The following is a 21,293-nucleotide window of genomic DNA, read 5'->3' on the forward strand; positions in this document are numbered from 1 at the left end:
AGCCCGTGGCCCAGGTTCGCAATCTCGGATTTTTAATCGACGAAAAGCTTACTATGCAACAACAGGCCGTAAAAGTAGCTGCTACTTGCTTTGCTACACTAAAATGGTTCCAAAAGATACTGTGGATGCTTCCTGTCCCCACACAAAGGACTGTGGTCCAGGCTTTGATAACATCTCGCCTGGACTACGGGAATGTATTGTATCTCGGTGCAGACGTGACAACTGTGAAAAATCTTCAGACTGTCCAAAATGCGGCCGCACGACTACTACGCAATGTTCCCCGGAAAACATCTGCATCCATGGCCCTTCGGGACTTGCATTGGCTTGAAATTAAAAATAGAATTACATTTAAAGCTCTATGCTATATTTTCAAAATAAAACAGGGCTCTGCCCCCAGGTACCTTCAAAGTCTTATTCATGCTTATATACCTAGCCATACTCTTAGATCTGCAGGCAAAGGAGACTTTGTGGTTCCTAGATTTAGGTTGGTGAAGATGGGCGGTCGCTCATTTTCTCACCTGGCTACCAAAGCTTGGAATGCTATGCCTGTACGGCTGAAGCTGGAAAATGATCTTGTCAGGTTTCGCAAGGGTTTAAAAACTTGGCTTTTCCAGCAATAATCATTCAGAACAGTTTTTTGAGTTTGTCTCGCTCTCTCTGAAGTCTTGTAGTTTTTCTTCTCCAGTCTATCCCTTGGCGCCGGGAAACCCACTGCGGGTAGCTGTGCGCCTTATAAGTTTAAACAAATAAATAAATAAATAATGTTAAGTATAAGCCGCTTCTCCCTCTTCCAGCCCAGGAAGACTATCAGTATGCAGATGAATGCAGATGTATCCAGTCACACATAGCCCTTGCATTGTTGTGGCTGTCTAGAAAGTATGCACAAAGGGACGCTATTACACAGCCCAGACGCGTATTGGAGACTAGGCTGTTTGTCACTACCAAGACATGCCAAGCACAAAGGTACATGTCCTATCTTTTACTTATACAACACCCTGCCCATATGACTACCTAGGACCTACCTTAGGGGTGCCTTATATATAGGAAAGCAAAAGGTTTGGTGATAACCCTGCAAAAAGGGCCAGGTCCAACAAGGGTGCTGTAGCACTAAGGAATTTGCTATGGTCCAGGTTGAGACCAGACAGAAAGGAGACACTTCTAGAGCAAGCAACAGAGAATGACCAAAGATGGTTGTTAGGTCACCATTTCAGTCTCAATAGTGATAAAATGGGCGACAGACAAGAAAGTCATGTGTAAAGTACATCTATAACCAGGCGAGGTCGCCCCCACACACCCCTGCTACTGCCTCGTGCTTTTGCCATCTTTAGCCTTGATTTGGCCTCCATTTCTGCCTTCATTTTCTCTTCGTTCCCCCAGACGACCCAGCCGCCGCTGAGCCGCCCTCTGTCCTCCTTTCCCACCGCTGCCTCCCTGCGGCCCCGCCCCCCTCCTGCCCATTCGCCGCCCTGCTCCTGCCACCCAGCTGCTCCTCCCTCCCGGCTCCTTCTTATGACGCCCATGCATACGTACAGCGTTGACGTGCAGCGGGTGCGCAGTTGTGCGCCGAAGGCAAGCCCGTCTGCACCCGTCCGCGCCTGGACCGCGCCCAGCGCCAGGACCCCTGGTCCCCCACGATGCCTCCCCACACGACGGACCTACGACGCCGCCACCCTCATCGCACTCAAACCCGACCGATCAAGAGCTTGCCACTGAGCCACCCCGAGACGCACCCACGGACCCTTCACCTGCCAAGCCTGCAAGTTCACCTGCATCCGGACCTGCAACACATCCACCAAGCCGAGCACCAACAACAGCCACCTCAAGTGCATCCTGCTCAACACCCGCTCCAGACATAGACACGCCATCGAACTTTGGAACCTGCTCGACACTACCTCACCAGACGTCGCCTTCCTCACAGAAACCTGGATGGACGCCTCCTCCGCACCTGACATCGCCATCGCCATCCCAGACGGATATAAGATCACCCGGAGAGACCGCGTCAACCAGATTGGAGGAGGCATCGCCATCGTACACAAGAACACCATCCGCATCACGACCGACTCCAACGACACCTTCGCCGCCGCCGAGCACCTCCACTTCCAGATACACACCGACCCAAAGACGACCCTCAGAGGCACCCTCGTCTACAGACCCCCGGGACCACGTACACAATTCAGCCAAGACATCCATACTTCATCAGCCTGCACGCCCTCCGCTCCGCTGACAACATCCTCCTAGGGGACCTCAACTACCACCTGGAGAACAACAAGGACCGCAACACCTCCACCCTGCTGGACAACGTTGCGAACCTCGGACTCAAGCAACTGGTCAACACCCCCACCTACTACGCCGGCCACACGCTTGATCCAGTCTTCTCATCCAGCAATCACATCACCTTCAGCCACTCCACCGGACTTCACTGGACCGACCACAGCTGCGTCCACTTCAGCTTCAGAAGAACCACGATCCACCACCACCCGTAACAGGTTCCTTATAGGAGCTGGAGCAAGATCACCGCCGAGCAGCTCACCACCTCCATCAGTCAAAACCCACCCGCCAGCACAACGGACCCCAACGAAGCAGCACGCAACCTCACGAAGTGGCTGACAGACTGCGCAGACGACCTCGCGCCACTAAAGAACCCTACCAGCAGACCCAGAAGCAAGAAAGCCTCCTAGTTTACCGACGAACTCAATGACTCCAAGAAAAACTACTGCACCCTCGAGAAAGCCTGGATCCTCGACCAGACCACAGACAACATGACCGCCCTCAAACACGCCACCCGCAAGCACCACCAGCTTATCCGCACTACCAAGAAGAAATCACTGAAGGAACGGACTGGACAACAACGCCCACGACAGCAAGGAACTCTTCAGCATCGTCAAGGAGTTCTCCAACCCCAGCACAGGCAACAACGACATCCCTCCTTCACAAGATCTCTGCGACTCTCTCGCCTGGTTCTTCCACCGCAAGATCGCCGACATCCACAACAGCTTCAGCGCAGCATCCACGCACCCAACCGTCGAACCAAAGCCCCCCACCGCCACCCTCCGCATCGGGACCACGGTGACCACCGAAGACACAGCCCACACGATGAACACCATCCACTCCGGATCTCCGACCGACCCCTGCCCCCACCACGTCTTCAACAAGGCCGACTCCATTATCGCACCCCAACTCCGGGACGTCATCAACACCTCTTTCAACACCGCCACCTTCCCGGAGAGCTGGAAGCATGCCGAGCTCAACGCCCTCCTGCTGAAGAAACCAACAGCTGACCCCACCGGCCTCAAGAACTTCCGCCCCCATCTCGCTCCTCCCTTTTCCTGCCAAAGTCATCGAGAAGACCGTCAACAGACAGCTTGCAGCCTTCCTGGAGACGAACGGATCCCTCAACCCCTTCCAGTCTGGCTTCCGAGCCAACCACAGCACCGAGACCGCCCTCCTCGCAGCCACCGACGACATCAGAACCCTGCTCGACAACGGGGAAACAGCGGCCCTCATCCTCCTGGACCTCTCTGCAGCGTTCGACACCGTCTACCACCGCACCCTAGTTCAAAGCCTAAGCAAAACATTGGTATCCAAGAGAAGGCACTGGAGTGGATCATCTCGTTCCTCACCAGAAGAACACAGAGTCCGCCTCCCCTGGTTTCGCTCCGAGGCCACCGAAGTCATCTGCGGCGTACCGCAGGGATCATCACTCAGCCCCACCCTCTTCAACGTCTACATGAGACCTCTTGCAGCCATCGCACGCCAGCACAACCTCCACATCATCTCCTACGCCGACGACACCCAACTGATCCTCTCCCGCACCAGAGAACCCGCCACCGCCAGAACGAGCCTACACGAAGGGATGAAAGACGTCGCCGAGGGGATGAAGAACAGCTGCCTGAAACTGAGCTCAGACAAGACGGAAGTCCTCATCCTGGGACCATCACCCTCTGCCTGGGACGACTCCTGGTGGCACCCCACCCTGGGCGCCACTCCCAAGCCAACAGACCACGCACGCAACCTGGGCTTCATCCAGGACTCCTCCCTCTCGATAATCAGACAAGTCAACGCCGTCTCCTCATCATGCTTTAACACCCTACGCATGCTCCGCAGGATCTTCCGATGGATCCCGACCGAAACCAGGAAGACGGTTACCCAGGCACTCGTCACCAGCCGACTGGACTACGGAAACACCCTCTACGCCGGAACCACAGCCAAGCTACAGAAAAGACTCCAACGCATCCAGAACGCCTCCGCCCGACTCATCCTGGACATCCCCCGACGCAGCCACATCTCCGGCCACCTGAAGGACCTGCACTGGCTCCCCGTCAGCAAGAGGATCACGTTCAGGCTCCTCACCCACGCACACAAATCTCTCCATGACCTGGGCCCCAAGTACCTAAACGACCAGCTGACCTTCTACACGCCCACCCGCCAGCTACGTTCTACAAGCCTCGCTCTCGCCGCCGTACCACGCATCCGAAGAGCCATCGCTGGTGGCAGATCCTTCTCCTACCTGGCGGCCAAGACATGGAAATCCCTCCCCATCCATCTTCGGCTGACCCAGGACCATCTCGCCTTCAGGAGACAACTCAAGACCAGGCTGTTCGAGCAATAGCGGACCCCTTCCCCAAGCGCCTTGAGACCCTGACGGGTGAGTAGTGCGCTATACAAGTGTTATGATTGATTGATTGATATATGTCAAGTTGTGTTCCTTATTAACATGGCTTAAACTGAATCACATTTACATATTAATTTTACTATGTATTATATTTAACAGATTACATCCATTAAAATGTCTCAGTGATATGTTCAAGTGACAACTGGCAAAAAAGGCATCAGCATTAGAAATTGATTACCTCTTCTCTTTCGACGGCTTCTTAAAAATCGAATATCGCTTACTTGCACGATTACTGTGAAAACTATAAAAAGGGAACAAACATAATAATTGCATCATAAAACGTTTGAACTGTTAATTTTATAGCTATTTAAAATACAATGATACATTTTATACAATGGTACTTAACAACTAGATTTGTTAGTAAACAAACATATTGAGTAAAGGCTCTTAAGATCATTAATGAGGTAAATTCCTACTTTAATTGCAGAAGCAAGAGCATCCTACAATGAAATCTTACCGGCGCACTTCAGAAGTAATAGAGCAAAACTGAACTGCATCGCCAAAGATATTGAATGAATGAATTAATGAATTTGGGATTTCTATAGCGCATGGCTGCCCGGGAGCGTCCCAGCGCTGATATTCAGTGCAACACAAGCAGGACGTGGTCCATAAACACATATGTGGATATGTTTTACTATGAATGCAATGCTTAAGTCATATACAACATATCTCCACTATGTGTGTTTTGACAGTAACCTGTAAACTGAAAAACAAACTAACAGGTACATGGCTGAGGTGCAGGCATGGCCAATGACAATGGAAAAAAGGAAGTTGCAATAAGTGTAGATAAGTTACCAATGAAGTAAACTCAATTCTACTCTTACATCATGGATCAGTTCCATTCTGAAACTATGGGAAGATTACTTAGCCACTGAGGAAAACAAACAAGTGGAGCCTGCTCCTTGAGAGGGAAAAAATAACGAAACAGAAGGGACAAATAGGACAAAAGCCACTTGGAAGCAAGGGTTTTTTAAAGGGCACTCAAATGAACAAATGAAAAGCAGTGGCCGGACTGTAAGCCCAAAGTGAAAACAGCATGTCTCAAAGAGACAGCGCATGTGCTGCCTAGGCTCGACCTAAAAAGATGATGAAGGCAGCAATAGGCAGCTAAAACATAGGCAGTGAGGTTGAGAGTCAAATCTCAGGAAAAAGTCTCAAGAGAGCAGTGTTGCCAGAATGCACTTGGGGTAACACGCCACCACTAAACACATCTATAACAAGTACATGCCTGATTACTACAATAGATGTCAAGCTAGCTATCTGTTTGTCGTAGTCCTTTTATTTGGTGTAGATGAACCCACCATTTGGTGTCCTATCCAGGCTCCTCTGACATCATGCAGCCTCACCCACGCGTACTAGTCATATTCAGTCTTTATTTTCTTCTTCTTTCCCATCTTCAAGGGGAGCTAGATGGTTCGCCTGTGAATCCGGTAAAAATCTCCAATTCGGAAAATCATACCTACAAGTAAGAAACTATTTTGTTTTGCAGTATGAATCTTTCCTGGATTCACATGTTGTGCATTGGTTTTGTAGAGGTTTGTTAAACTTCGTGAAGGTTGGGATGAAGTGAACTTGTAAATATATGTTTTCATATTTTTCGGCCACATGAGCTTTCTTGTACATTAGACTATTTATACAGTAATGTTACGTAAAAGTTTGCACTGATGACGAAGTGGCTGCCATGCAAATGTCTTGCAAAGGTGTATTTGCAAGAAAGGTGCTCCTTTCTTAGGTGTAAAACATGCCGTTGGTTTAGAATCTAACTGCACCCCAGCATTTGTAACACAGTCGTATTGTTTTTTAAATCCATTTACAGATCGTACCCTTTGTCACAGATTTCCCAATGTTGTTGTCTGCTAAAGACACAAATAACTGCTTTGTCTTCCAACTAGATTTTGTTTTTTACATTTAGTATATGATCACTCTTCTTGCGTCCAGTGTATGTAAAGCTCGTTCCGCTTGATCTTTAGGTTCTTGAAAAAAAACATGGTTTTTGAATTGACAAATTTAAGAGGAAATGTGAAATGACTTTTATTAGAAATTGAGGAGCTGTGCTCATTACAATTCTGACCTTGTGGATGTGCAAGTATGGCTCTGGGATTGTAAATGCCTGCAGTACACTCAACCTGCGAAGAGATGTCATTGCAACCAGGAATGCGGTTTTCAGGGTGAGCATCTTTAGTAAGGCCCTGTGCTAAAGCTCAAAAGTTTCTTCTTTGTGGGAAAGTGCCCCTTTTTGCATGGTTACCCCCAAACCTTTTGCAAGATACCAGATGCCAACTTGACTGAGTGTGCCCTGGGCCCCTGCCAATCAGGCTTCCAGGGCCTGTGTAATGCCTGTGTTGTTCCCAAAACTGTACCTTTGTTTCCACAATTGGCACACCTCTGGGCCTCATGTAAGTCCCTTGTAAAAGGTGCCCCTGGTACCAAGGGCCTATAGACCAGAGAGGGTCTCTGATGGAAGCAGCATGTATTATTGCACCTTCAGAGACCCCCTCACCTGAACACCCACACACTGCCATTGTAGGCTGTGTCTTCTGGTGCAGACTAAACTGAAGAGTCATCATGACACCCATCCTAGGGTGGCATGCCCAACACTCCCTGTGGCATAGGTAAGTCACCCCTCTAGAAGGCCTTACAGCGGTAAAGGCATAGTGCGCCATACCACCAGTGAAGGCATAACTGCATGAACAATATGCCCTTACAGTGTCTGTGCCATTCATAGGCATTGTAAGTGCACTGTGGCCATTTTGAGTATAGGGGCTGGGTGTTTGGCATTAAAAACTCCACAGGTACCTGATGGCCCCACTGAAAACTGGAAGGTTTGGTAGAAAACTTCTCAGCACAATAAACCCACACCGATGCCAGTGTCGGAATGAAAATAAAATGCACTCCGAGGGAATCTTAGTTACCCCCTGGAAAACGACCAGCCTCAGTGTGGTTTCCGACTGGCTACTTGATATCTACCACCACCACACAGGTTTCTGGACCCCTGGGTAGAGTGCCCTCCGCTCTCTGGGTCCTGAAACAGAGCACAGCCTGTGCAAAGGTGCCATGCCTCCTCCCCCGATGGGCATGATCCATGAAGGGGAAGTTTCAAAGGCCTGCCGCCTTTGTTAGCACCCCCAGCCTTTAGCTGCTATCAGCAACTGGCCTCCACTTCAGGCGGGAAAATCGGCAGGAAAAACCTAGCCAGGAAGAGAGATGCGCCCACCTTTGCCAATCCCACTCCACAGGCGGGAGGTAAAGTGAAGCACTCCTCAGTCCCCTGCATCATGAAGATCAGTGAACTAACCCAATCAGGAAGAGGTTTATGCCCAACTCCCACTGGAGGGTGGCATTATAAACTGTGTAGACCCCCCAAGGAAGGGACTCTTTGGTCCCGACCTGCACAACCCCGTAACGCCCCTAAATCTAGTATAGAAGAGCACCCCTGAACCTTGCCTCTTCAGATAAGACAACCTAAGAAGAAGGACCAAAAAGCCTAGCAGCAGTGGAGAAGACGACGAAGACTGACTTGGTCCCAGCCCTACCAGCCTGTCTCCTCCAGCGACCCTGCTTTAAGAAACCGGCATGGCCCGCAGCCAACAACCTCAAGAACCCCCACAGGAGCTGTGCTGTTTTTGACAAAGACTACTGTTTCCCGTGGACACCGCATTTGTCCAGCAAAAACGCCAACTCCAGTCTCCAGATCTGCAACACTGGACCACTCTGGGGGGCGTGGCTTGGACGCCGATCGGGATGGCGGCGTGAGCTCGCAGCTCCGCGCGGAATCCCGCTACTTCTCCTGTTATCTGCACCCTGGGCGACCCGAAATCGACGCTCCTGCCCTCTGAAGTGTAAGGGGACAGCCGGGCACGATCGGAGAGCCGTTGGGGGACTGCTGGCCCCGAGGAGATCGAGTTGAGGCGACGGCTGAGGTGTTGCTGAGAGTGAGAAGAAAATGGCGGCGAGGAGGTTGGGCGGCCCTGGACTTCAGCTTTGGGCCGAGTTGTCGCCGACTGGCAGGAGGTCCTGCAGCCGATAGATCGAGGCAATAGGACCAGCGGTGCCGGATCCAGAGATTAGGGGACAGTGACTTGCACCGCCCAGGCCTTGGGGACCCTCGCTGGCCGCCATCTATATATCTATCCTTTCCCCCTCAGGCTTCCGAGGGAGTCGGCTGAACAGTGCTCGCCAAGCTGGTCGTTGATCCTGGGGGCATCGGAGGCGGCACTGACCCTGGCCGGTGCCGGGGAGTTGGCACTGAACGACGAGTGCTGAAGCCGGACGGGCGCTTGGGCCTGTGACGCAGTACCCTGAAATGGCGGCGGCGGCCGGAGGGCTGGTGGCCGAGGAGCGCGCTGAGGGGGACCCGGCGACATCGACTCGGATGGGCGAGATTCCCTCGCCGGAGATGGACCAGGAGCAGCGGCTGAACAGACGTTTGGACGCCATACTCGATGCGATCACCTCGACCAAGGAGGCGCTGCACCAAGACATTGCCCAAGTGGCCACGGGACTGGGGCTATTGCGAGCGGACCACGCGAAGCTGGCGGATAGGGTCAAGGACCATGATCAGCTGTTACTGGACCTGAAGCAATCGGTGGTGACCGCGGAACACAAGATCACGGACATATTGGCCCGACTGGACTCGCTGGAACAACGGGCGGAGGATGCCGAAGGCCGCAATAGACGGAACAACGTGCGGGTCGTAGGCCTGCCGGAACGGATTGAGGGGGAGGATGCGGTGGCCTACATGGAGACCTGGTTCCGCACTGTGGTGGCGCCGGAGGGGCTTACTCCTTTCTTCACTCTGGAGCGAGCCCACCGGGTGCCTGCTCGCCCGCCAGGGCTTGGCCGCCCCCCCCGACCGATGGTGGTGAGGCTCCTCCACTATAAGGACCGGGATCTCCTCATCCAGCGGGCTAGGATGTCGGGCCCGTATGAGGTGGAAAACAGTAAGGTCACGATTTTCCCGGACTACACCCAGGCGGTCCAGAAGAACAGGGCATCGTTCCTAGCGGTGAAGAAAGAGCTCCGGGAGGAAGGCATCCAATATTCCTTGCTCTACCCGGCCAAGCTGCGGATCATACTGGATGGCACTACGCACTTTTTTCAGACTCCGGACGAAGTGTGGCAGTGGCTGGAGTCATACAGAGCGGGGACGGACAGGTCGCATAAAAGCAGGAGAGATCAGCCTAAGCCACCCCGGATCCGACAATCGCAGCGCATCAGGTCCCGCAACAGGCGCCAGCGGGAGAAACGGGAGGCTCAAATGGCGGCGGAGAAGAGGGATGCGCTCGCAGCGACGGCGGCCATCACGGGGTCGCAACAGAACAGTGAACTGGCAGAAACGGACTCGGGCGGGGAAGGCAGCAGAACGGGAGAAGACCTCTCAGAAGCGGAGAGTTCGAAGGGGCCAGTGGTGACCCCCCAGACTTCTGATGGGATATTTTGCGGCTGAGACTGTATTGGGACTTGATCGAGACTTCATGGTAGGGTGGTATCCTGTTGGGGATGGGCGGGTTGCCGGGATAGGGGGTTAAGTGCTTAGTAGGGGATGAAGGCGCGGGGCGCGGGCTCCGCTAGCTGGGGTCGGCGGTAACTCACCCCCCTTGGGCCCTTAAGGCCTACTGTGGTGGAGACCACAGGGTAGGAGAATGGGAAGTTGGTTCAAGGTTTGGATGGGGGCTGACATTGGGTTCGTGTGCTCTGTCCTGGGGAGTGGGGTTTGGGGAGTTTTTCTGTTCAGGGTGTGTTCGTGGGGGGGGGCAACTGCTTTGGGGGGGTTGTGAACCTTTGTTCTTCGAATCGGACTGTTCGAGGTTGGTATGGGGACATTACCTAATTTGAAATGCCTGACGTGGAATGTCCGGGGGCTGCGCACTATGGTTAAACGCCACAAAGTACACGCATACCTGGTGCGTAGGGGGGGTTCAGATTGCTATGCTACAGGAAACTCATCTAACCAAAAAAGAGTGCGCTGCATTGCAAAGAAGATGGCGGGGCCAGGTGTTCGGCACCACTTACTCAGCGTACGCCAGGGGGGTGCTGATCTGGGTGAGGGTGGGGATACCATTTCAAGTGCTGAATCAAGTGGTGGACCCTGATGGTCGGTTCGTGGCGGTGGAGGGGAGGCTGTATGGAAGGGACGTGGTTCTCTGCTGTGTGTATGCGCCGAACACTGATCAGGCTCGATACTTTGATGGCCTCTCTGGGTCTTTGGCCTCTTTCCTGGCGGGCCCGGTAGTGTTAGGGGGGGACTTTAATTCGATCACGGATGTGGCTCTGGATAGGTCCCATCCCCCTCTGGTAGACTCTCCGGTGCGCAGGTTGGCCATGCACAGGAAGGATTGGCAGGACAGGTGGGGGTTGCTGGATGTTTGGCGGGAGCAGCACAGAGACACCAGGGATTATTCCTTTTACTCGGCTCTCCACGATCTGCATGTCAGGATAGATTCGGTGCTCTGCGGTGGGTCCCTAGCCCCATTGATTTCCCATACGGAGTACCTGGCTAGGACCATCTCGGATCATAACCCCCTATTGGTACACATTCAGTGGCAGCGGGAGCACTCAGCGATACCAACATGGCGGCTCCGGCCGGAGACGCTGGAGGATTCAGTATTCAGCAACGCGGTCCAGCAAGGCATTGTCAGTTATTTTTGCGAGAATGAGGGCACGGCCACGAGTAGGTCCACTGAATGGGATGCAATGAAAGTGGTGGTGAGAGGGGTGTGTTTGGGTAGGTTTTAGAATGCTCGTACGACTGTGGTGAATGCACTCATGAAAGCGGAAGAGACTTTGAGGGATTTGGAACGCCGCAGGCCGGCCAGGCCAGACTTACAGACCCAGTTATTGGAAGCGAAGGAAGTGGTCGCCACCGAGACAGAACGGTTGCGGTGTTACGACTACAGGCAGTACGTCGTCAGAGCGCATGCAGAGAGGGACAAGGTGGGCACCCTCTTGGCCAGACTTGCTAACCCGGAACTTAGGGGCTGCCCGGTCCTTAGCATTAGCAATGCCAGGGGGGAGATGGTGTACTCCCAGGCAGCGGTGTTGGAGTGTTTCCGGGAGTACTATCAGGAATTATACCAGAGTCAGCTGGGAGTGGAGGTCCAGGAAATAGCAGACTATCTAGGGGAGAGGCAGCTTCCGGTCCTAGACGAAGAGGACGCGAAGGAGCTGGGCGGCCCGATCACGCTCACTGAAATACGGGTGGCCATCAAACATATGGCTCGTAATAAAACGCCCGGGGTGGACGGATTGCCGATTGAATTTTATCAACAGTATGTCGACAGCCTGGCTCCCAGGCTTCTGGTGGTGTACACGGAAGCTTATGAGGCAGGGGGACTGCCTGGGTCCATGCGAGAGGCCTTGATTGTACCGCTCCTAAAGCCCGGCAGGGACGCAACGGATGTAAGGTCCTATCGCCCGCTATCCATGCTGACGGTGGATTATAAGATCCTGAGCCGAATCCTAGCCACCAGACTGGCCCCACACATGACGGGCCTGGTGCACAGGGATCAGGCTGGGTTTATACCCACGAGGAGCACGGCGCTGAATATTCGCCGCCTGGTGGGAATAATGGACGCCATCTTGGAAGGGGCTCCAGCGGTCCTGTCAGTGGACATCGAGAAGGCCTTTGATAGCTTAGAATGGTTTTTCCTGGATGGAGTGTTAGAGAGGTTTGGCATGGGAGAGGGGTTCCGCCGGTGGACGAGGGTCTTGTATACCTCGGCGACGGCGAGGGTGCGCTTGGGCGGTCTGGTGTCTGCGGCATACCCGGTGGGAAGGGGCACGCGACAGGGGTGCTCCCTATCCCCCCTATTGTTTGCACTAGCGATGGAGCCTTTGGCGGTCCGTGCGAGGTCGGGGGACAGATACGCGGGGATAGCCAGTGGCGGGCAGCTGCACTATATATCGTTATATGCGGATGACCTGCTCCTGTACCTCGACGACACGGCGCGGGCCCTGGAAGGAGCGATGGACCTGCTATCGGAGTTTGGCCGGCTATCGGGCCTTAAGGTCAACTGGGCGAAGACCTGTGCGTTTCCGCTGAGAGCGGAGTCGCCCAACCCTGGTCGCGATTTGGGGGTGGTCTGGGAGCCATCTTGCGTCACCTATCTGGGAGTACGCATCTATCACGCGACTGCGGATCTATTGGAGGGCAACATTGGTAGATGTGTCCGGGCACTGAGGGGCAGCATGTCCTTCTGGTCGACCCTCCCGCTGACGGTTCTGGGTAGGATCGCTCTTTTAAAGATGGTGGCGCTCCCCCGCTTCCTGTACTACTTCCGGACATTGCCCATCTGGATTCCTCAAGGGATCTTCAGAGACCTGAGGACAATGATTATTGGGTTCCTATGGGGGCATGGCCGCCGTAGAGTGGCGCTGAGCACGCTACTTCGCCCCAAGATAGAGGGGGGTATGGCTGTGCCCGATTTCGAGCTATATTATTTGGCGGCGCAGTTGCAGGTCCTCACGCAGAACGTGGCTAGGGTGTTCAGGGATCCGGAGGAGGACCGAGACCGGGGGATACAACGACATGTGCTGTCCTATATTGTCATGCAGCAGAGACTTGAGTTACGGGGCCTCACTATGGAGGAACGAACACTCCGGCTGTGCTGGCAGAGGAGCCTTAGGAGAGCGAAGGCGACGCGGCCCTATGCACCTGAGATCCCGATCGGCATGCTGACGGCACTGCCGCACGGGGGAGATTGGTCACCATTGCTGGATTGGGAGGAGGCGGGCCTACAGGTGGTGGGTGACCTGTACATCGATGGGACTCTGGCACCGTTCGAAGCGCTTCGGGAACAGTTCGGGCTGCCCGACGGGGGGTTCCTCCTGCACGCGGCGGTGGTGGCTGCTATACAGAAGCACTGGAAAGGGGGACTCATGGAACCGACCACGACTATGGCGTGCCAGTATGTGGTAATGGCGGCGGGCACGTTCAAGGCTGTGACGTGCCTCCATAACAGGATGCTGAATGAGGGACTGGAACCGCTCCAGGGGCTCAAGGCTAAATGGGAGGAGAGTGTGGGCCGGCCTATTCCGGACACGGCGTGGGGCCACATCTTGCGGCGCACTTGGAAAGGCACGAGAAATGTGCGCTTCCAGCAAGTGCATTTCTATGTGCTCCATAGGGCCTACTTAACCCCCGAGAAGATACAGCGGTACTTCCAGGTGCGGGACGCCCGATGCCCGCGGTGTTAGTCTCCGGGAGCGGACATGGATCATCTGCTCTGGGGGTGCTCGCACTTGGAGGCCTACTGGGCGGAGGTGGGGGACCTTCTAAACGATGTGACTGATAGGGAAGTGGAATTCGATATGGCGGCATGCTTGTTGCTCTGGTTCCCGCACACCAAACACACCAAGGTGACGAGCAAATTTATTGACCTGGGTCTGATACTGGCGCAAAGAGAAATAACGTGGCATTGGAAGTCAAGGGGTGGGCCATCACTGCGTCGATGGAAGAATGAATTGCTGCGGTGGTCTGAATGCGAGAGTGTGCTCCGGATGAGGCAGGCTGTTAAGCTTGGGAATGAGAAAGCTTTGGATGTAGCGCGTGCGTGGGAGTTGGTGGTGCAGGCTTTGCGTGATTCTTTGGTGGAGGATGAGGACGGAGGAGATTAAGCCAGCGGACACTGCGGGGCGAACGCAAACAGAATTGCACATTACGCTGTAGTGGATCCATCCAACACGTCAGGACGAGGCATACACCTTTAGCAGTTGCCAGGGGGGGGGGTAAGTTAGTGGGAGTTTGGGGTGGGTCGGAAGCCAAATAGCTGGTCGTCTGCTAGGGCGCCTTGAGTTCAGTGGACCGGTAGGGTGCGGCGCGGAGCGAGGAATGGCTGGGGGGAGCGGCCAGGCATGATAGACCTACAGCGCTCGGGGTAGCTCCCGACAGGGACAGTACCACTGATTACACAATAGGGATGGCTGACGGTAGTAATGTTGAGGGTGGGGGGGTAAAAGCAGATACGTAAAACGAAATATCAACCATGGTTCTATGGGACGCGCACTGTGATGTTTTCCTACTGAAGTGGAGTATTACGCCGCCCGGCCTCCGGGATGCGGGCTGAATGGCTGTGTACGATGTACGTTTTATTATTGACCGGGGGGGATGTCACGAGTGGACTGGCTGACTAATTGTATTCTGTGATTTCTAATTCTGCAATAAAAACAAATAAAAAAAAAAAAAAAAAAACACTGGACCACTCTGCATCAGACACCCACAGCCCGAGGGACTCACCTCTCTGGTGAGGTATCCCCAGCGATCCTGACCTTGTCCGCATCAGTGGCTGACCTCCCCAGGACTCCCTCGCGATGCCTGCAGCCTCTTTTTAAAGGCTCCCACCCCCCGAAACCAACTGAGAAAACCAGACACCAAAAGGCAACCCCCCACTCCCCCGGATCTTGGGGAGCCCAGAGATTATATATGTACTTAGATGTAGCCCTCAGTGGCTTAGTGCTGTAGCAGTTCGGTCACAGCCCAGTTCTTAATCAAGGTGTAGTTCAAAATATATTTGCATGTTGCAAGCATTGTTCCAGTGCAGTTAGGAGTTGAGTCCGTAGAGTGGTCATTATTGGGACGTGTTCCCATTCGATAGATGGCATACATTAGCAAATCCTGGTTTGTCTCTCATTTTTGAGCATTTTTTGTTCGGCTATCGTTAGGAATTTTACTAGTTGGATGTTTAGCAGGATGTTTTCTGGGTTTAGACAGGCTAACACAGCTTGCCTCCTAGTGCAAATGCCCTTTAAGTTAAACGGTTTTATTAGGAGTTTCCGTCGTGCTTGGAGTATTTCTTTACATAGGCAGATTAGATGGAATATATTGCCTTGCTTAGTGTTGCACAGTCTGCATGTGTCTTGTGCTGGTGGCCTTTGCCATGGTGGAAGATGCTGAGCGCAAGGCAGAATTCCCAGTCTGTGCCTCATAGAGCTCATTTTTGTTGCCTTAGGGTACCCCTGGTTTGTGGAGCAAGTGCTTTATATGAGTTGAGAATCATCCATGCATGAGCTCTGTTTGAAAAGGTACCCTTATCTTCCACCAGTGAAATTTGTTTAATAGTCTTCCAGACCAGTTTTTTGAAGTTATGATGGCCGATTTGGGCATTTCATAGCCCCTTGTGTTTGGTGGATTCCAAGGCTAACTGAAGATAGTCCCTGGCTTGGGAGTGCTCCCTGTGCTGTAAATCGTGCCACAACAGATGGTTACGCGTGTGAGTGGGGGCCCTTCTAATCTTAAACCAACGGATGATATATATACCCCATGCCTTGCGAGATCTTGACGTAGGAGCCCAAACTCCAGCCTTATTTGTGCTGGTGAAGTGTAGATCGGAAGGCAGAGCATTTGTCTGTAGGCTTTGACCTGTATATTGTCCAGTTCCTTTGCGTCTCTGCCCTGCATTGCTTCGCTGCCATACGCAATCGAGGGAAGTAGTTTGGCCTGGGCTACCTTTAGTAATGGTGTCAAGATTGGCCCGTCAGTTTGTTAGCGAGGTTTTTCATTGTTAGAGCCATTAACAGACTCTTTCTTCTCGCTTCCTCCTTCTGGAACTTGAACGACCCTTCATTATCAAATAAGACTCCTAAGTACTTGTATTCACCAGCGGACTCAATTTTTGTATCCCCGAGAAACCAAATTTCTCTGGTGTTTCTTTTTGTTATGTATTGACATTGTCCGTGTCCTTTGCAGGTTTATTCTTAAATTGTTTTCTGTGGCGTAGTTCTGCATTGCCATCAATAGATGCTGCAGGCCGACATAAGTATGTTTAAGCAGGACTACGTCGTCGGCGTACATAAGATTGGTCTGCGTTTTCCCACCTATACACGGTGAGTGGGAGTTGCAGGTGTCAAGTGCCTAAGGCAGATCGGCCATATACAGGTTAAACAGGGTTGGTGCAAGCACACAACCCTATTTCAGGCCTATTGTTGTATTGATTTTTGTGGAAACATGGGTGCCACCTCCTAATTTCACCTGCACCCAGGTATTTGTGTGTAGGAGCTTCAGCATATGTAGGGTGGGCTGTGGTATGCCCCATGTTGCCAGTTTCCCCCACAATCTGCTTCTCTCCACATTATCGAACGCAGCACTGAAGTCAATGTAGCATAGATGTAGAGATAGTTTGGAGACTTTGGCTGTATCGATTATTAGGGAGATTGCGAGGATGTTGGTAGTTGTGCTGGTCGATTTGCGAAACCCAGTCTGATTCCATGGTATGACAGAACTCGTCTCGGCCAAGGTTGTAAGATCTTCAAGTATAGTGCCTGCAAAGTAATTTGCCACGTGCCTAGGCGGTAGTTGTTGTGCTCTGTTTTGTCCCCGTTTTAGGTCTCGGCTAGAAACGCGCTGAAAGCGCGTTCTCGCCAGAGAACTATAGTCAGCGTCTCAGCAGTTTGAAGACGACGAAGTGAGACAAGACATGGCCGCGCGCATCGTTTTCCCATAGGATAACGTTGTGCGCGCGGCCAGGTCTTGTCTCCACAGCATGGCATTGCATACCGGATCGCGACGCGCGCCTCTGTGGAATGCAGGGGGAGTCTGCAGGTAGGCGTGCGGCTGACAGGAGATGAGAAACACGCGAGGCGCGCGTCGGAATCTGACGCTGCGATGTTACTGCGCACGCATTGCTCTCATGTCCATGTCTCCGTATCAAACACAGCTTTGCTGGATTGTGTATATGTTTGCTGTATCGATTCATGTCTTTATTTTACTTACTCATGGTTTTTTTTGTGCGCACAGTGTTTTTACATGTTTAATTTGGTTTGTGATGGTTCATTTTTTTATGTGCGCAGTTTGTGCCCCTGTCGTCTATTTTTAACATGTCCCTTATTAAAGTACAACTACGTGCATCTCTTCTACACTTGTTTTAAATGCGGGGTGAGACAGTGGCACACAGGGAACAGAAACGGCGTTTAAGCACACGGCAATGACACTGCACTGCCGTGCCCCTTCTCTGTTTATCGCACGACAGTGCCGTTACTCACCCGCCTTGGACGCCTCCCGGTAGCTCTTCTCGGGCGGGAAGGCAGGGTCCTCGGGCGGGCAGGGGCTTGTTTATTGTAGTCCATGCGAATGCGTGTAATGTAAGAAATGCAGCGCTGCTTCCCAACGAAGAAGCCCACTATTAAAACCCGGTCTGGATTCCGCAGAGTTTGTAAAGCGGCTGACAGGAGTGGTAGGTATTCAGTGGTGTTCGCTTTTTTAGAAGAGCTGCTAATTATACCGCCTGTGGTGTATTATGAGGCTAAAGCGTCCGAGCCTTGCACAGAATGTAATCATGGGTACTTGGAATAATGGTAAATCCGGGCACGCACACATAACGGGCCGCCCACCTGATGAGGACCATTGCGTGAACGGAGCCCTCATGAGTTCAAATAAAGAAGCTGCGTGTTTCGCCGTGCTAGGGAGAGGTGCCGAGGCGCTGTGGGACGTGAGTTACAGAGGCAGGTGCCGCATATGTTTGCCTTCATTTACCTGCTTTCTGTCAGAGCTGAGCTTGCCTCTGCTCTACTTCTTCCAATCCAGAGCTCATCCCGGGGCACAAGGTGCTGCACTTTTATTGATCAACTCTTTATCCTCTGCCTAAATTATTTAACTGCCTCTCTGAGGTGAAGCATGTTTATTTCTTTATTGACTAGAGGGCGAACAAACAGACTGGAGCACGAGCAGAAGAGGGTGGGGGAGGAGGGCCGATTTTAGGGCAGTGCTTAATTTGTTTTAAAAAAAGTGCCAGGGCTTTCATTTGTAAAAAATTAAGTGAAAGGGCACTCGTCAGGAGGCTACTGTAGTTTGCCATACAGATTGCCCCTGCCAGCATTGCTTTCATTTGTAAAAAATTAAGTGAAAGGGCACTCGTCAGGAGGCTACTGTAGTTTGCCATACAGATTGCCCCTGCCAGCATTGCCGATGCTTTCAACAACACAACTACTAACATCAAACCCCTTACAAGTGTGTCAATCTGGACTATTTCAGTCTGCCAAACCTATAAGAATGGCTTGGTCGGCAAGTAATTTTTTATATATATTGAATTAATAATGTACTGTTGTTGTGGTCATCTCTAAATTGGCCAGACAGTGCCGCCATGTGGCAGACTGTCACAAGCACCAGTGCTGACAATTAAGTGCTGCGTGGAGCACCGGAAACCACTGGCTCAAATTAAGCAGGGTTGGGAAGAAGTCAGAGGGGTCTCTAGAAATACCACAGGCACAAGTGGATGTACGATTTCGATGCGTGAACAAGACCGACCACATCCCTCTTCTGGTTCTTGCTTGTTCGCCCATTTCTCTTGTACTTACCTTTCACTTTACTCACGCATTGTCTGTCTCCCATTCTCTATACTTCCATACCCTGTGTAGTCTAGTTTTTTCTTTCCTCGGTTACACTACCTGTCTCTTTATGTTTTCGGCACTATGTGCTTCTTTTCCAAAACATTCTGTGCTGGACGAGTTGCATATTACATCTAACTTGCCCACTCTCAGGCAGTGGAGCCGAATCCGCCGCATGTACACTTCAGCACCGATTAACCACAACTGACATAATGGCTGACACTGCAAGAATGCAATGGTCCACGACAGTTAATTAAATTCGTAGTTGCCAACATTTGAAAACCAGCATTTGCAATGTAATAGGTCTTGCATTTACGCGACTTTGAGCTATTGGCATTTTAAATGACAATGACTTTTATTTATGTTTTGGTTTTTAAAACAAATAAAAGACCTTGTCATTTACAATGTCAAGACCTTAAACTCTCGTTCATTTACAATGCTAATAGCTCTAACATTTGCAATGAAGAGACGTTGCATTGTAAATGCTTGTTTGTGGATTGGTGCTATTATTGATCCTTTCCAGGATTCTATTATTATATTCAACCGCCTGAAATCCATGAATAGGGGGTGCAAAATTTCCGCCCAATCTTCACTATTTGCCTTAAATAGCACAGGTGGGATTCCATTTGGTTTCGGGGCCCCTTCTTTCCTCTCTTTTGCGATCTGTTTTTTGATGATTGTGGGCAGAGGGTGACTGACGACGCTCAGTGGTCTATTTTCTTTGGGTGGAAATTCCTGCTCACTCTGCTCAGTTGAGCTTTGTCTAGCTTGTTTTTGTGGCGTTTGACTACTGGCCTGTTGTCCATGGCATTAGGTATAGTTGTTAAAATGATTTGAAAGGTATTTCACCCAGGTTGATTCCGGAATATGTGACCCAATTCCGGTATGATATGGGCGGATGATCCTATTGACTGTTTTCCAGAAGCGACTGCCGTTATTGCTTTTTATATCGCTTAGCTATTTTGCCCAGTGATCATTCGCCGATTATCTGGTGATGTGCCATTTTAATCTTTTTAGTTTCGCCCTTTGCTCTTCAAAGGTTGCTCGCACTGTGGCATTCCCAGGGGATTTTCTTAGGTTGCGGAGAGCTGAGTTTATTGTTTTTTTGAGAGTCTTAATCTGTGCTCAGTGTTCTTTCGAGATGTTGTTCTTTCTCCATGTTTTATGTACATTCTGTTTGTTGCCAGTGGTGTCTGCATATTGTTTTATTAGTGTATCAGTGAATTTTTCCCAGGTTGCAATTTTATTTTCTAGGCTGTCAGCTAGCTGATTGAAAAGCTGTATTGCAGCTTCGGCCTTAGTAGCTGAATTGTTTGTTGTACATTTGATTCTCCTGAGGTTTGAGGTGTAAATAGTCCCCAGAGTTTTGTCAGGCCTAATCGTTCTTGCTGCCTTGGCTGTTATGTGGAATTCTTGGGGCCTGTGGTCGCTGTCTCCTTTGTCCCCCATTCTATAACTGCAAATATGTTGAAAAAGGCAGAGACTTGCAAACGTATAGTCCAAAATTGAGCTAGTTGTTGCAGAGTAGTGCAAGTTAACTGGTGAAGTATCATCAGGGAATCTTCCATTTAGTGCTTGGAGATTTAAGTGTTCCAGATCTTCTAATGGTTGGTTGTTGCAAAATTTCTTCTTCCTGTCATGTGGGGCACGCTGTGTAGGAATATTGTAAATTCCTGTTTGCGCCGATGCCCCTTCTCCTTGGGCCGAACCTATAAGGTATTAATTTAAGTCCCCTGTCAGAATTAGCAGCGGGTTTTCCAACTCCGTAACACTGTGTGACACTTGATTGACCAACTCTGTTGCGTCTTTTATTTTTCGTTTGGGGTGGATGTAAGAGTTAAATAAGGACACCTCCGTTTCTTCGTCCTCAATAAAAATGGAAATTTTGACTGCTATTGTTACATTTGATTTAGGGGCCATCAAAGTTGCAGCCGGTATGCTTGTGATTGAAACCAAGGTAGCCAACCCCCCAGAACTATGACCAAATCTGCCAATCCTTGTAGTGATGTAGCAAAGCACATGCATCCCTCAATTTGTATTGGAGCCGTGAGCCAGGTTTCCTGAAACAGGATTATGTCATAGGTTGTGACGTAATTTAAGAAGTCTGGGTCGTCTATTTTAGCTGCTAGTCCGTTTATATTCCATGAACAAAATCTAAGGAGGGGCTTTTTTGGTCTTCCTTCGATTCTATCTTGTGGATCGCGTCAGTTCTGCTCTATACATCTGGTTATGGTGCGTGATATTGGTTCCTTATTACATCGCTGATTTATTTTGGCAGATGGCCCTGCTGTTGGTTCTTCTTGTT

At 51.3% G+C, this 21,293-nt stretch overlaps 1 protein-coding gene across 5 annotated transcripts in view; it reads right to left on the reverse strand.

The window, feature by feature from the left end:
- Positions 1-21,293, reverse strand: part of ZNF280D (zinc finger protein 280D) — a 761,599-nt gene that overhangs the window by 413,383 nt on the left and 326,923 nt on the right. For all 5 annotated transcript variants that reach the window (XM_086958356.1, XM_086958358.1, XM_086958354.1 and 2 more), the window contains exon 15: positions 4,851-4,913. In XM_086958356.1, the coding sequence (XP_086814482.1) occupies positions 4,851-4,913 (63 nt within the window). The remainder of the gene's footprint in view (positions 1-4,850; positions 4,914-21,293) is intronic.

This window comes from Lissotriton vulgaris, chromosome 2_1 (genome assembly GCF_964263255.1).
Source record: "Lissotriton vulgaris chromosome 2_1, aLisVul1.2, whole genome shotgun sequence".
NCBI lineage: Eukaryota > Metazoa > Chordata > Amphibia > Caudata > Salamandridae > Lissotriton > Lissotriton vulgaris.